The 17411-nt window shown below is 42.5% G+C and overlaps 1 protein-coding gene across 1 annotated transcript in view; it reads right to left on the bottom strand.

Moving 5' to 3' along the window:
* The window catches only part of lig1 (ligase I, DNA, ATP-dependent), a 61034-nt gene that overhangs the window by 39757 nt on the left and 3866 nt on the right, over positions 1–17411 (bottom strand). The window contains exons 4-5 of the mRNA XM_056293232.1: positions 13378–13513; positions 9025–9177 (exon numbers count right to left, since the gene is read on the bottom strand). Coding sequence (XP_056149207.1) covers positions 9025–9177; positions 13378–13513 — 289 coding nt within the window. The remainder of the gene's footprint in view (positions 1–9024; positions 9178–13377; positions 13514–17411) is intronic.

Raw genomic sequence — 17411 nt, 5'->3', positions numbered from 1 at the left:
GGAGGCGTCTCCTTCGAGACTGCCGGCCAGAGAGATGCAGATGGCGAACGCATGCAGTACGAGTGGGTGGGTGTTTGAATTAAAATAGGGATCGATTGGCCACTAAATTGAGAGAAATCAGAAATAATTAAAAAAAAATTTTTTTAAAAAGCAGCCGGCGATGTTTGCCCCACGCAACTCTGCCTGAAGCAAAGGACCTCCTCCTAAACTCATGAAGGACACTGTGGCGAGGAGGAAGAAACTGGCTTCCTCCTAGCTATGGAAGAGAGAAAAGGGAGGCAATTAGGGATCGGACACGCCACTGCCCCCCATCTTGTGCTATTCAAGACGCTGCACCATCTTTCTGTTCAGGTGTCAAGCCCAAATCGGTCATGTTCCCCCGACAATAATGTCTCCCGAGCACACTTTGTTCGCCCAGCCAGCGCTGTGTTCTCTAAAGAGCGGGATTTTGTGTTTCAAACCCCCACTATGGGCATTTCACACAATGTTCATGTTCTTAGTGGGGGTGTGATGAAAGATATCTCATGGAGACATTGTTTCAATAAAGGTAAATCTCACGTGTGCTGTGAAAGATATTCATATCCAGTCTGTATCGGAAATAAACAGACAAATAAACCAGAGAGCTTCTTTATGTCTGATTTTCCAGGGAGTTTCAATTGGGGCACACACTGCACCTTCACAAATACCTGCAGCTGCTGGGAATGATGGCATCTATGATAGTGGTAGTTCTGCTGGGCCGGTTGTTAATGTGTGCGTTGCATTGGTGGATATTATCTCTTCACCTATACCCAGTGCGTCATCTCCACAGATAGATAGCGGTAACCAGGCAGTCTGTGGCGGCTTTGTTACCTTGGTAAGAACTGTGCCTACTGTTATATGGGGTCTCTATAGGCTGAGTCCTATACTGCAAAGTGGTGACCATGGATGCCTTGTTAAAGGGCTGGGGGGGGGGGGTCATTTGCAGAACAGTAACGGTGAGAGGAGAGTGGTTGCCTGTGAAAAGCAAACTCCACATAAATTACTTGGAGCTTCTAGCTGTGTTTCTAGCTCTATAGCTCTTTCAATTTGCTCTGGTCGGTCAAGTCAAGTCAGTTTTATTTGTATAGCTTATTATCGCAAATTACAAATTTGCCTCAGTGGGCTTTACAGCAATACAACGTCCTGTCCCTAGACCCTCGCATCGGATAAGGAACAACTTCCTAAAATAAAACCTTTAACAGGGAGAAAAAATAGGGAGAAACTTCAGGGAGAGCAACAGAGGAGTGACCTCTCTCCCAAGACAGAAAGATGTGCAATGGATGTTGTGTGTGCACAATTTACAGAATACCATATTGAAAGAGGATAACAGTGGGTCACCGTGTTCTGAACAAAACAGACAACATGACAGTGGTGTCATACATAAACAGACAAGGGGGCACTTGCTCTCGCTCCCTCCTTCAATTGTCTCACTGTGCAGGTATGGAGCAGTGTACAGCGTTGTCCATCAGAGCAGCATACATTCCTGGTCACCTCAATTGAGGCGCAGACCTCCTCTCCGGAGGAAGACATCTGGTCAGAGAACGGAGACTTCACCAAAGGTTGATGGCGCAGATATGGCATTGGTTTGGCAGGGCCGACATAGATCTCTTTGCCTCCAGAGAAAACACACATTGCCTTCTCTTCTTCACTCTGACAGACCCCAGTGCACCACTGGGAATAGATGCTCCGGCTCATCCATAGTCTCAGACTCTACTGTATGCATTCCCACCAGTGGAGATGATTTTGCCCACTCTGGAGAGGATCCACCAGGGGGGCTTATCCATGATTGTGGAAGCTCCCTGTTGGCCAGCCAAAGTGTGGTATGCGGTGATAGTCAGCCTCATGGTGGGGGAGCCTTAGTGTCTCCCAACTTGCAAGGATCTGCTATCTCAGGCAAGGGGAGAGATAGTGCATCACCACCCACAGCTGTGGCATCTGCATTGATAGATTAAACATGATGGCCAGGGGCCTACCTTCCAGTATGGTAGCTACCAAACAGAGTGCAAGGGCTTCACCTACCAGGGGTCTGTATGCTTATAAGTGGCGTGCATTTGAGTAGTGGTGCCAAGGATGGGGTTTGATTCCATTTCAGTATTCTATGGTGGATGTTCTGACATTCCTTCAGGACCTGTTGCAGCAGGGCCATTTCCTTTTCTATCATTTAAGGTCTATTTAGCTGCAATTGATTTCCTACGTTAAATGCACTTATTGTAAGTCGCTTTGGATAAAAGCGTCGGCTAAATGACTGTAATGTAATGTAATGCAATATCGGCTTGTCATGTGGGTTTTGGCTGAATGTTACTGGGGGCGCACCCTCTGGCTATACGGTTTATGCAAGGTGTATGGCAGTTGAAATCAGTTGTATGGCCCAACATTCCTTCCTGGGATCTTAACTTAGTTCTTGATGCTCTGTGTGAGCCACCTTTTGAACACTTGGAGTTAGTTGACAAAGTTTCTCTCATATAAGACAGCCCTCCTTTTAGCATTGGCACCGGCTTAATGGGTAGGGGAACTTCATGCTTTGTCAATACATCCAGCATGCCTGGTTTTTGCACCAGGCTATACTATGGTGATGCTACGCCCAAATACAGTATATATTCCTAGTCATGCCTATGTCCTACAGTTCAACGGCTTTTGAGTTACGTCCGCGGTCCCCTCCTCCTTTCGCCTCAGAGGAGCACAGAAAGTTACATATGTTGTGTCCTGTGAGGGCTTTACACATGTACGTATGTTAACCTTACTCAGCCTGTTCGTAAATGTGATCAGCTGTTTGTCTGCTTTGCTAATCCAGTTAAGGGTAATGCTCTGTCAAAGCAGCATCTTTCTCATTGGATAGTTGAGGTCATTTCTCTGGCTTACAGCAGCAAGGGCTTGAGTTTACCTGGGGCCTTGTTTAAGGGCTTGTCTTTCACACTTTTGTGCAGTTTTATCGTTTAGATGTAGTGGCCACTTCAGTGGCTCACTCTGTGCTTGCTGCTGGGTCTACTTTACTTTGAACCTAGAGGGATAGTTCGTTCCCGTTCTGCGGCGCATGAATATACGTCCCATACAATGTGTGTTGTACAAAGTGAACTGACTGAGAGGGAACGTAGGGTTATGAATATAACCACTGTTCCCTGAAGGAGAGGAACAAGGTACAACACCCATTTGCCTCGCTTTGCCAGGAGAGCTCAGTGAAGAGCAGTGTGACAGAACTGAGGGATGCTGCTGGTGACGATGCTATATAGCCTAGGTGGTGGGACCAGGCCACCCTGCGTCACCACGCATCATTTGCCTGTCAGGCATGAATAGAGGTGTCTTATCTTCAGCCAGACTCAAGAGGGCGTTATATCTCATACAATATGTACTGTACCTCGTTCCCCTCCTTCAGGGAACGTTGGTTATATTCATTAACCCTACGTTTTGATGTTGGTATCACACACGTGTACCAGTCATGGCAACGTAGACAAATTGTGTAGACTATAACTTCAGTGTCACTATGCAAGTAAGAAAAATGTTCTTCATGACAGTCAATATCACAACTACATACAGTGTAGTGCTGTGTATCAGGTCAGAAAAAAATCTGTTCTAAACTTTTTCCTATTTTTTGTGCATTTCCCCTGTTCTGAAAATTATAAGCAATATTAAGTAGTAAACCTTTTATTACATTTTTTGAACTGAAAACATGTCATTATTTTCCAAGTGTTGTAAAACTTTTTGCCCTGGTGATAAAATCTACAAAACCAAGATCGCCTCACGCGACTGCTTTTAGAGAGAAAATCTATAATGGGTTTCTTCCAGGGTAAAATGCACATTACAATTAACCCTCTGGATTTACCAGTGTCATGACGGCAAACGCACTGATGACTCCACACTCCCGATACAGGTCTAGTCCAACACATCGGATTAATAAAACACGACCTGAGTAGAAAGTATAGACTGTATAAAAATGATGAACGTAGTGCCTCATACATCACCCAGTGTTTGCTGAAAGGGAATTTTGAAGTCTTAAGTTTGGCTTTATGCCTCTGTCATCTTGTCGGTTGCCGGAGCCACAAATACAAATTTTGTAAACAGGATGGAGCTGGGGTGAGCCTTTGGTGGCAGACAGGTTGATAGACCTGTTAATCAAGGCAGACATACCTCAACATGCCATTTTTTTAATCAAAGAAGGTTGAATCAGTTCATCTGGATACAACATTCATTGACAGATTCATTTCATCACCCATCTAAGTGACCTCTTCAGTCTAAACTGATTGCAGGTATCCCCACCCCTTATAACAACAGCTGCATAATGACTGAAACCAACAACCAGTTTCATATGCAAATACGGGCGTGACCCATTAACTAGAGTATCAATGGCCATGTGTACTATTCAAAGAGGATTTGGGAATGTTTGCAATCACAAGATTGTAAGATGGCGACAGATGTACTCTTAAGCACCCCCTCAGTTCAGGGATGGTCGTTCCCTCTCAAAATACACTACCGTTCAAAAGTTTGGGATCACCCAAACAATTTCGTGTTTTCCATGAAAAGTCATACTTATTCACCACCATATGTTGTGAAATGAATAGAAAATAGAGTCAAGACATTGACAAGGTTAGAAATAATGATTTGTATTTGAAATAAGATTTTTTTTACATCAAACTTTGCTTTCGTCAAAGAATCCTCCATTTGCAGCAATTACAGCATTGCAGACCTTTGGCATTCTAGCTGTTAATTTGTTGAGGTAATCTGGAGAAATTGCACCCCACGCTTCCAGAGGCAGCTCCCACAAGTTGGATTGGTTGGATGGGCACTTCTTTGAGCAGATTGAGTTTCTGGAGCATCACATTTGTGGGGTCAATTAAACGCTCAAAATGGCCAGAAAAAGAGAACTTTCATCTGAAACTCGACAGTCTATTCTTGTTCTTAGAAATGAAGGCTATTCCATGCGAGAAATTGCTAAGAAATTGAAGATTTCCTACACCGGTGTGTACTACTCCCTTCAGAGGACAGCACAAACAGGCTCTAACAGGTACTATTTAATGAAGATGCCAGTTGGGGACCTGTGAGGCGTCTGTTTCTCAAACTAGAGACTCTAATGTACTTATCTTCTTGCTCAGTTGTGCAACGCGGCCTCCCACTTCTTTTTCTACTCTGGTTAGAGCCTGTTTGTGCTGTCCTCTGAAGGGAGTAGTACACACCGGTGTAGGAAATCTTCAATTTCTTAGCAATTTCTCGCATGGAATAGCCTTCATTTCTAAGAACAAGAATAGACTGTCGAGTTTCAGATGAAAGTTCTCTTTTTCTGGCCATTTTGAGCGTTTAATTGACCCCATAAATGTGATGCTCCAGAAACTCAATCTGCTCAAAGAAATGCCCATCCAACCAATCCAACTTGTGGGAGCTGCTTCTGGAAGCGTGGGGTGCAATTTCTCCAGATTACCTCAACAAATTAACAGCTAGAATGCCAAAGGTCTGCAATGCTGTAATTGCTGCAAATGGAGGATTCTTTGACGAAAGCAAAGTTTGATGTAAAAAAAATCTTATTTCAAATACAAATCATTATTTCTAACCTTGTCAATGTCTTGACTCTATTTTCTATTCATTTCACAACATATGGTGGTGAATAAGTGTGACTTTTCATGGAAAACACAAAATTGTTTGGGTGATCCCAAACTTTTGAACGGTAGTGTAGATGGCCTCTTTGACTCCCTGTTCAAACCAGTGTTCCTCCCTATCAAGGATGTGCACATCCTTGTCCTTGAAAAAGTGGCCACTGAACTATAGATGGGTGTAGACTGTGGAGTCCTGGCCTGATGCGTTAGCTCTCCTGTGATGTACCATTCTCTTGGTCAGCGTCTGTTTTGCTTCCCCAATATACAAGTCACTGCAATCCTCCTGGTACTCAACAACTTACACGATATTGCTGTTTGTGCCAAGCGACCCGATCCTTGGGGTGGACCTACTTTTGGCACAGCATGTTTTGGGATTTGAAAGCAAATGAGACGTGATGTTTGGAAAATACATGTCTCAACTTTTCTGACACTCCCACCACATACGGGATCACCACTGGATTACACTTAGGCAGCTGTTGTCCTTCTCCTCTCTTCGATCGGCTGGTGCACCGCTTGGGCATTTTCATGGCTTTGACAAACGTCCAGTTAGGATAACCACACTTAACCAAGGCCTGTTTAATGTGGGATTTCTCCCCTTCCCTGGCTGCTGTGTCACTGGGGACGATATCAGCTTGGTGGTACAGCATCCTGATGACTCCTTGTTATTGTTCCAGTGGATGATGAGAGTCAAACTTAAGTACAGATCAGTATGTGTTGGTTTACGGTAAACATCCAATAATCAAATGTCCCCCATCATCAATTGCAATTTCAGTCTAAGAAGGCTAACCTGTCATTTTTCACAGACTCCCTGGTGAAATTTTGTCTCAAGTCCATTTTTTTTTTTATCCTTAATATCTTCTTGATGGAAGGCAAACTTTCAAAATAACCACCCTCACAGTGTGCCTGACTAGAAATTAGCGATCGAGACCCTAACAGCTTGTAGAAAAAGTCATTGACTTTGTATTTGAAGGGGAAAGTTGGGAATTTTCTCTCCCTCTTACAGTGCCTATAAACAAGTATCCACCCCCTTGGAAGTTTTTATGTTTTATAACATTGAATCAAAGTGAAATTTCATTTGGCTTTTTGACACTGATCAACACAAAAAGATTTTCATGTCAAAGTGAAAACACATTTCTACAAATTAGTCTAAATTTATTACAATTATTAAACACAAAATAATTGAGTGATTAAGTATTCACCCCCTTTACGTCAATATTTAGTAGATTAACCTTTGCCAGCAATTACAGCCTTAAGTCTGTGTGGACACTGCAATTTTTCCCCATTCTTCTTTGCTAAACTGTCCAAGCTTTGTCAGGTTGCATGGTGATAGTAAGTGAACAGCCTTTTTCAAGTCCAGCCAGAAATTCTCAATTGGACTGAGCACTCTGACTCGGCCACTCAAGGACATTAACACTGTTGTTTTGAAACCATTCATGTGAGCTTTGGCTGTATGCTTGAGTTCATTGCCTTACTGGAAAACAAATCTTTTCCCAAGTTGCAGTTCTCTTGTAGACTGCATCAGGTTTTCCTCCAGTATTTCCCTGTATTTTGCTGCATTCATTTAACCCTCTACCTTCACAAGCCTTACAGGGCCTGCTGCAGAGAAGCATCCCCACAGTGTGATGCTGCCACCACCATTGATGATGTGCAGTGTTTGGTTTACACAAAAAAAGCTCAGTTTTGGCCATCAAACCAGAGAACCTTCTTCCAGCTAACTTCAGTCTACCAAACGCTTTTGAGCAAACTCTAGCCCACCAACAGTGGCTTTCTCTTTGCTACTCTCATAAAGCTCTACTGTTTAAGAACCTGGGAAACAGTTGTTGTGTGCACAGTCTCTCCCACCTCAGCCACTGAAGCTTGTAACTCCTTCAGGGGAGTCATATGTCTGTTGGTGGCCTCCCTCACTAGTCCCCTTCTTGCATGGTCACTCAGTTTTTGAGGACGCCCTGCTCTAGGCAGATTTATGGCTGTGCCATATTCTTTCCATTTCTTAATAATTGACTCAACTGACGTCCGCGGTGGTGTAGCAGTCTAAGCATCGGCTTTGTGTCGATGCAGTTGCCCACTGGGGACCGGGGTTCGCACCCCCCCGGTCTTGTCAGATCCGACTATGGCCGGACTCGACAAAGCAGCAATAATTGGCAACGCTGTCTTCGGGAGGGGGACGGAGTCGGCTTGTGTTCGTCACATGAACGCATCTCTGTGTGTGTCGGAAAAAGCAGTGGCTCGGCTTGGAGTGACAAGGCGTCTCCTTCGAGACTGCCGGCTGGAGAGATGCAGTTGGCGAACCCATGCAGCACGAGGGTGGGAGTTTGAACTAAAATAGGGATCGATTGGCCACTAAATTTGGAGAAAAAGGGAAAAATCAGAAATAACTTTTTAAAAAATTAAAAATAATTGACTCAACTGTACTCTTAGGGATAGTCCGTGACTTGAAAATTTTCTTGTATCCATCCCAACTTCTGCTTTTCAATAGCATTTCCGCCGAGTTACCTGGTGTTCTTTTGTCTTCATTTAGTAGTTTTTGCTAGGATACTGACTCACCAGTAATTGGACCTTCCAGATACAGGTGTATTTACACTACAATCACCTGAAAAACCTTGACTACACATATAATCTCCATTTAGCTAATTGTGTGACTTCTAAAAACCAACTTGCTACACCAATCATGATTTAGGTGAGTCACATTACAGGGCCCACCTAGTGGCCTGGTTGGAACTGCAACTTAAGGCACTTGGGCATGGGCTTCAACTTCTATCCCTGGGGGTTGACACTTGGTAGAGAGGAAAGACCCTTGGTTTAAATCGCTGATTTAGCTAAAGCACAGCCTGCCATCCCACTCTGTTTGAACTTGAACTTGCTGTAACCAGTTGTGGAAAAGCATGAATCAAATTTTCTTTCATCATTCAACTTCTTCCATGACTCTTAATTTGGTGATCCTTATGATAATTTATATATATGTTGTGTTCTGAAGCTTCATTTAGCGTTGGTTGATTTGGTTTATTGATTGTATTAAGTGATTTGAGAAGCCTTAAAACAGCTACCACACCCTCACTTTCCTCTTGCTCATCACCCCTTTCTTTGCCTTTTTGAAAATGTGAGTGGGTGGAGCATTTCAGCAGTCTGTGAACATTTAATCTCAGGGCAAAATACCTGCTGTTGTCATAAACAGTCAACAGAGTGGAATGAGATGTTAAAAGAATGGTAAATACTTTTTCTCCCCAATTCAAGACTAACACAGTAATTAGATACAAATTCTGTATCTAGAAAAATCATCAGGAGAAAAAGTCAGGTATTACTTGAATTGACTTTTTTCCCACCCACACATTTCAAAACGTTTTAAGTGCCAAAAATGACCATATTCATTTTTTTCCCACTTTCACCCAACTTCCTGCCAGCAGACATAGTAATGGAGGCAAAACCTTACCAGTCTTGCTGCCGGCAGGGCTCTCCACGCGGGGTCTTTTGCTTTGTTGTTCACATGACTCCTTGGCCTCTGGCACCTTCTTCTCTTCCTCCTCCTGACTCTCCTCTCCACTCCTGTCCTCATTCAGCTTTCTCTTGAGGAACATCTTCCTCGCTATAAATATTGAGACAGATGGACAGGAGACAAAAAAAAAGTAGTGAGAGGCATTGCTGCTGAAATAATGCAGTCACCAAACAGGAAAAGAATGTGATGATGAAAACAATGGCAAGCTGCTCTCACTGCAGATGTATGGTAAGGAAATTAAAATAAAATCAAAATGCAAAAAAAAAAAAAAATCTGAGTGATACTTTGCTAATGGAAATGCTAATTCCATCTTGAAAGATATTATACAGCAAAGCAGCTTAAGATCCGGGTGTAATTTCCTCAGTAATGTGATGCAGCAGTGCTGCTTGAGGGGAATTGAAGTTGTGGTTCAACTTTGGTCCCCGTTGTGAATCCAATTACAGTTCCAGCGCAGGTTGCAGCATTACATTATTCTATTTTTTTTTTTGAGGGGTGGGGAGGTTATTATAATGAGACAAGTTAATGCCGAACATTATAGAAAAAATGTTTTTTTTAATGTTTGGGGAGAAATTTGGCTGAATTATGATTGTTGTACTGTCATTTCAACTTCACATCATCTCCATTGGCGGTGGTGGGCTTTCACTGTGGTGCCGCCCCTCTGCTGGATAAAGACAGAGGACTCACTGTAACCCCACTGAAGTCATGCAATCATCGGATACAAAGAGAATGGGTTGATGAAAAGAGACTGTGTGGCTTTCTTACTGGGAATGGTGGCTGAGGAAAGCAAAGTGAGAGAACAATAGAGCAGTCGTGAAACATGTGGTGCAGTGAAGTTGCTTGCCTAACATATTCCATATTTCTAGAGAAACCTCCTTTGAAGAACTGTACCATATGTGGTAATAACAAAGTCAACCTTCTCATTCTGAGTTTGCCTTCTTTTGAGGAGCTGTGTCTCAAACAGTTTATGGCTTGAAAATTCTTCTGCTTAATAATGGGGGCTGTTCCTATCCATCTACGCCTCCACCCCAAACATATGTAAGGGTATATAGATAAGGGTTCATAGCAAATTTAGATTCACCTGGCCATTCTTTAATGGCGAGAGGAGGTGATCATAATGTAATTGTAATGTACACTCTGCAGATATGGCAGGAAATCAAATTGCTTGATTAACAGACATGTTCATTAGAAAAGTACACTTAAGCACTTTATTACTCAGTCTTGCAAAGCACAAACTTTATTTTGTGAGCAAGTAGTCACATACAACCTGCAGCTATCAAATGATAAATTTATTTTGTACAGAACTCCTCTCAAGAAATCCGTCAAAGAAGCAAAACAATAATTTACATATCATAAAGAAAGACTTACCCAGCTACCTCTATTAAAACCCAGTAAGCAGAACAGAAATTTTACAAGGCAACAGAACACTCTTAATACTAAAACATCCATCCATCCATCCATCCATTATCCGAACCGCTTATCCTGCTCTCAGGGTCGCGGGGATGCTGGAGCCTATGCCAGCAGTCAATGAGCAGCAGAAAGGGAGACACCCTGGACAGGCCGCCAGACCATTGGTTGTAATGTCTCTGAAGTTATTTTTCAAATGTTTTCTATCCTCCCATTGGTTGCTGTGCGCCATAACTAGGGGCGTGGCGCGGTGCAGCGTGGTATTTATTGGTTGTATTTTTTTCTTTGTTGTTTAGCCACCTTGGCAGCTGATGAGTCAAGATGCACGAAACAGGCTTGTTCTGCTATGTATTAAAGTTTTTCCGACATCTATCTGTATACATATATATACATATATATACACATACATATATATACAGTAGTGTGAAAAAGTGTTTGCCCCCTTCCTGATTTCTTATTTTTTTGCATGTTTGCCCCCCCCCCGTTAAAACATAAATTAAGTGTGGTTTATCACATCTTTGGAAAGCTGAGTTCAATTTCTCTAGCCATACCCAGGCCTGATGACTGCCACACCTCTTCTCAATCAAGAAATCACTTAAATAGGACCTGCCTGACAAAGTGAAGTAGACCAAAAGATCCTCAAAAGCTAGATATCATGCTGCGATCCAAAGAAATTCAGGAACAAATCAGAAACAAAGTAATTGAAATCTATCAGTCTGGAAAAGGTTATAAAGCCATTTCTAAAGCTTTGGGACTCCAGCAAACCACAGTGAGAGCCTTTATCCACAAATGGCGAAAACATGGAACAGTGGTGAACCTTGATGATCCCCAAGACTTTTGGGAAAATACTCTGTGGACTGACGAGACAAAAGTTGAACTTTTTGGAAGGTGTGTGTCCCATTACATCTGGCGTAAAAGTAACACAACATTTCAGAAAAGGAACATCATACCAACAGTAAAATATGGTGGTGGTAGTGTGATGGCCTGGGGCTGTTTTGCTGCTTCAGGACCTGGAAGACTTGCTGTGGTAAATGGAACCATGAATTCTGCTGTTTGTGACCTCAAGCTGAAGCGCACTTGGGTTCTGCAGCAGGACAATGATCCAAAACACACCAGCAAGTCCACCTCTGAATGGCTTAAGAAAAACAAAATGAAGACTTTGGAGTGGCCTAGTCAAAGTCCTGACCTGAATCCAATTGAGATGTTGTGGCATGACCTTAAAAAGGCGGTTCATGCTCGAAAACCCTCCAATATGGCTGAATTACAACAATTCTGCAAAGATGAGTGGGCCAAAATTCCTCCACAGCGCTGTAAAAGACGCATTGCCAGTTATCGCAAACGCTTGATTGCAGTTGTTGCTGCTAAGGGTGGCCCAACCAGTTATTAGGTTTAGGGGGCAATCACTTCTTCACACAGGGCCATGTAGGTTTGGATTTTTCTTTTCCCTTAATAATAAAAACCTTCATTAAAAAACTGCATTTTGTGTTTACTTGTGTTATCTTTGTCTAATATTTAAATTTGTTTGATGATCTGAAACATTTAAGTGTGACATACACATATATACATATATATATATATATATATATTCAAACACACACTCATACACAATTTGTAGGCAAGGGACAAGATTTTGGTATCAGAAGCATTTCTGGTTTCTGTTTCCATTGTAGTCAAAGTATCGACCAATCGCATTTGAGCAGACGGCCATTTTCAAAAGGAACATGCATTGGTTGCATGCAGGTTAACAGTACGTGTGGAAGTAAAAGAGGCAGAACACATTGACCAAAAGGTCGTCTGGACCTAAAAAAAAACCTACGAAAAGTATGGATGTTTGTATATTAAGCAATCATCACCAGACAATAGCCAGTGGTTTCCGAGATCACAGGTATTGTCTCTCAACTCCAATTCCATTCTCGCGTCTCAAGTTGCTAATCAGATTGTAAACAATGACAGGCGCACGGAAGAGGAAGTCTTTATAAGAAACGGATATGAGCAGCCAGCAGCTCCCCCTTAAGCCCCGAAATATTGGCTGTTGCCACCAGACGCCAAATCGTCATCACAGATAGCTGATGGGTTCCAAGATTGGTCTAACCCTAACCCCGGCTTTATTTTCATAATATAATAAAGCTGGGTAAACCGTTTACGCTCCTGCATGCGCGACTCACATCTACAGTGAACTCAGATCAGGCAGCGACAAGAACATGCAACACCTCCTAATTTGACTGCAACCTAGAGAAGTTGTTCCTTTATAATGTTCCCATTTTTTGGACTATCAAAATTCTTTAGATAATTTTTGATCATCTCACTGCCTAATCCGAGTCAACCATAAATGTGAGTCACACATGTACGAGCATTAACGGGTTTACCCAGCTTTATTATATTATGAAAATAACGATACAGGTTATTATTTTTGGTTCATCCAGTGTTCCCCCAGTTCTCCTGTGCTGAGATCAGCAGTGAATGATTTGCTGACTTGCAAATATGATAAAGTATTCTGATTCTGATATGATCAACTTCTTGTTTACTTTCTCAAGACTCATTCTCAAATGCATGTTTTGACACTATCGCTGCCCAGTCTAAATCAACTGTGCAGATGCATGACCCACATCTATGGTTGACTCAGATCAGGTAGCGTGGTCAAGCAAGCTAGAGAAAGTGTATGAGGAGAGGGAGCGGTGATAACAAGAACAAATATTTTCAAAGGTTTCGAATCTGCGCTGCCATGAAAATTCTTGATCATACAGTCATAACTGTGCAAAAAAATATTAGGCCGATAGGCCCAATAGTATACAAGATTAGCTGTGGACAGATACACAAACACGTGACCAAATGCAATATTGCCTCCAGGCTACTGCCTGGCAGAGATAAATATTGCTAGATACTGACCTGTTTTACGTTTGGGGATCCCATAGGGGGAGACGGAGGTGGCTGTGTCAGGGGTCCCAGGTGTAGTAGAGGTGGTGGGGATGACCGGGACAGGGGGAGGGGACAGCTGTGTGGGAACAGCCTTGATCTCATTGTCCTGCTGGGACACACAGAAGCAGAGGTGGTGGCTAAGATTTGGAAGTCAGTACACTTGTGCATTTCAGACAAATTTAAAGTGATAATTAACTGTGACAAAATGAAAATTCCAGTTGTTTCACTGGATATCATTATCCACTTGATGATCTTTAATCTTAACATTTTGATTAACAACATTATATAGCACACTTTTTGTATAACATACATACCCATCTTGACCATTTCACCTATAACGGAAATTCTATGCTATTTACATTAAGATACAATACATGTAAATATACATGCTTAATTATACAGCCAAATCAGCAACTAAGCAAATAAAGAACAGTATTAAACACATGGAAACAGTAATTAACAATTAGGGCAGTGGCTGAGAAACGAGTTGGTCATTGGTTTGAATCCAAGTTGCAAAAACATGTTCAGGAAAAGTGAATGAGTAACAGACTTCCATCCATCAACAACTGACATCAAGGTGCCCCTGAGCAAGACACTTACCCCCTAAACTGTGAAATGGCCTGCTCAGTTGAAGACTGTGGTGTATTTGGTGGATGCCATGAGTGACTGTGGTTAACCATGGCATTGAAGATGCTGGTAATCAGCATGTGTGCTCAGCAAAACTATTCCCAAATTCACATAAAGTTGAATTGGTTCATCTGGACACAAGTTTATTGGCAGAAATGTTTCATCACTCATCTAAGTGACCTCTTCAGTCTGAACTGACTAAGTAGCCCCACACTTATAAACAATACAGTGGCATAACGACTGACAACGATTGGTTGACTCTCATCATCCACTGGAGCAATAACTAGGAGTCATCAGGACGCTGTACCACTGAGCTGAAAACATTCCTACTGACACAGCGGCCAGGGAAGGGGAGAAATCCCATATTAAACAGGCCTTAGTGAAGTGTGGTTATCCAAACTGGGTGTCTGTCAAAGCCAGGAAGATGCCTAAACACTGCACCAGCCAATCGAAGGTCAACAGCTGCCTAGGAGTAAACCAGTCGTAATTCCGTATGTGGCAGGAGTGTCAGAAAAGTTGAGACACGCATTTTCTAAACACTGATTCTCAGTTGCTTTCAAACCCCAAAACATGCTGCGCCAGAAATTGGTCCACCCCAAGGATTGGGTCCCCTGTCACAAACAGAGCAATATATAGTGTACAGGCTTAAGTGCCGGGAGGATTGCCATTACTTATACATCGGGGAAACCAAACAGACGCTGGCGAAGAGGACGGCACAACACAGAAGCGCTAATGCGTCAGGCCAGGACTCCGCAGTCTACACCCATCTACAGGCCAGTGGCCACTCTTTCAAGGATGAGGATGTGCACATTCTTGATAGGGAGGAATGCTGGTTTGAACAGGGAGTCAAAGAAGCCATCTAGGCGAAGAGGGAACGACCATTCCTGAACTGAGGTGGAGGCTAAAAGTACATCTGTCGCCATCTTACAATGCTTTCACTGCAGCTATTCTCCAGTCCTCTGTACATGTGGCCATTGTAACTCTAGTTAATGGTCATGGCAATTTGCATATGAAACCGATCATTGGTTCGGTCACTATGCCACTGCATTGTTTATAAGGGTGGGGATACCTGTAGTCAGTTGAGACTGAAGAGGTCATTTAGATGAGTGATGAAACGTTTCTCCCAATAAATGTTCTGTCCAAATGAACCGATTCAACTTTCTGTGATTTCGTTACCTGGATTATTGAGCATGCACCAAGGTATTCCCCGATTGGATTAAAAAGGGCATACAATGTCATAGATGCAAAGCACTGCTGTTATAGAGTTGACGTATGGACTGGGTGAATTTGAGTTCAGTCGACTTATGCTGTGCTCACAGGAGACCTGTATTAAAAAAACACTTTTGTAATGTTTTCTAATGAAAGTCCAGCTTTGAGCACTCTCAACTCAATACAGAGACCTCGCATCTTTTTAGAGCTCAACGTTGTGAGCACTCCACTACTTAGCAAAGTCGAAACTATTTCAACTTTTGCTGTAGCGTGAGGCTCATCAATATCTTATCTGGTTTCGTCATCCAAAAACAATGAAGGCGGGGCAGGACCAGAAGGGAAGCAAAAGCTTGATCGTCAAAACAGAGGAGAAACAAAAATGGGGGGGGGAAAAAATCAATAAAGTGTTGTTGTTTTTTAAATAAAAGAAAACCAGTTTGACATTTCATATTTGTGTTATCAAAATATGAAAAAAAAGAGAGCAGGGGGAATATTCCTTTTGTCGTAACACTTCTCAGTACATAGTAACATCTACTGAGCATTTCAACCTGGCACTCAGCACCTTATCTCCACCCGGCTCTATCCAGGCACTCACCTCTAGCGCAAGTGATTTTTCTTTGAATGAGATCTCTGGTGGAGACACAGGTTTCTTCTATGTGTTCAGCAGGTATGAGGCTTATAAGAGCATATTTCCATTGCTACAAACTTTTCTTGGGAGGAAAAATAGCTACTGGCTACCCCAAAAGTTGCAAAACTCACGAGATGACATCATCAGTTAATCTGTAAATTAACGTGATGATAACCGACAACACATTAAAGAGAAACTGCTACAGCGGTGGAGGGACAGAGACACAAAATGGACAATATGTTTACAAAAAGTAGACACCATAATGACAAACTAATGTCTTTCACTCAATCACAAAACATTTAAATGAAAAAGCACTGAACTTGCTTACATGCAACAAAAAAATTAAAAAAATTAAAAGGGCAATGATAGAAATAAAATCTTTAACTGCAATATCAGCAGGTGTTAAATGACATATGACATCTGTCAGCACTGGTGGCTATAAAATGCTGGTGTGATTTATAAAAAAAAAAACTGTCTAATCACTTGGACTGTAAAGAAAATACAAGTCAGAGCAGCTCTTCAAATAACGATTGTTCAAGTTACAAACAATAGAGACAAGCCTGTCAAAAGTCTCTGGTTTTAGAGCTAGAATCAGAATCATGTTTATTGGCCATGTCGGTTTGCACATACATGGAATCTGACTCCGGTTTCGTGGCTCTCTCAGTGTACTTAACATAGAATAACAACACTACAATCTTCAGATATATACACAAGGATTGACTTATACAGGCGAAATAAGAGGTGATGGTACAATGGTGCAGAGATGCTGAAACAGATGTTAGCAGGTTACTTACATACATGCCTGAGGTAGATGGACATGACAGAGCGTACCAGTATACGTACAATGTACAGTACAGTATATACAAAATGGTTAGATTTATTTGACAGTGTTAAGCATTCATTTGAATGACAGCTCCTGGAAAGAAACTGTTTTTATATCTAGTTGTTTTGGGGTACAGTGCTCTGTAGCACCTACCAAAGGGTAGGAGTTGGAACAGGTTGTGACCAGGGTGTGATGGGTCTGCAGTGATGTTGTCTGCCCGTTTCCTGAGTCTGGAGGTGTATAAATCCTGAATGGAGGGCAGGTTGGCACCAATGATTTTCTCTGCAGACTTAACTGTCCATTATACTCTGTCCCTGTCCTGTGTGGTGGCCGATCCAAACCAGACAGTGATGGATGTGCAGAGGACAGACTGGAGTATTGCAGTGTAGCGCTGAATCAACAGTTCCTGAGGCAGGTTGAACTTCCTGAGTTGGCACAGAAAGTACATCCTCTGCTGGACCTTTTTGTTGCTCGTGACCCGTGTTGGACGCCCACTTTAGGTCTTGGGAGATTGTGGATCCCAGAAACCTAAAGGTTTCCACAGCAGACACAGTGCTGTTGAATGGGGGGGGGCAGTGTTGGGGGGCTCCTCCTGAAATCCACTGTCATCGCCACTGTTCTGAGCATGTTCAGGTCCAGGTCGTTATGGCCACACCAGAGGGCCAGCTGATCAACCTCCTGTCTGTATGCAAACTTGTCACCATCCTGGATGAGGCT

Source organism: Lampris incognitus, chromosome 14 (assembly GCF_029633865.1).
Source record: "Lampris incognitus isolate fLamInc1 chromosome 14, fLamInc1.hap2, whole genome shotgun sequence".
NCBI classification, from domain to species: Eukaryota; Metazoa; Chordata; class Actinopteri; order Lampriformes; family Lampridae; genus Lampris; species Lampris incognitus.
The sequence above is the reverse complement of the archived record's forward strand: the minus strand, read 5'-3'. Positions and strand labels throughout refer to the sequence as shown.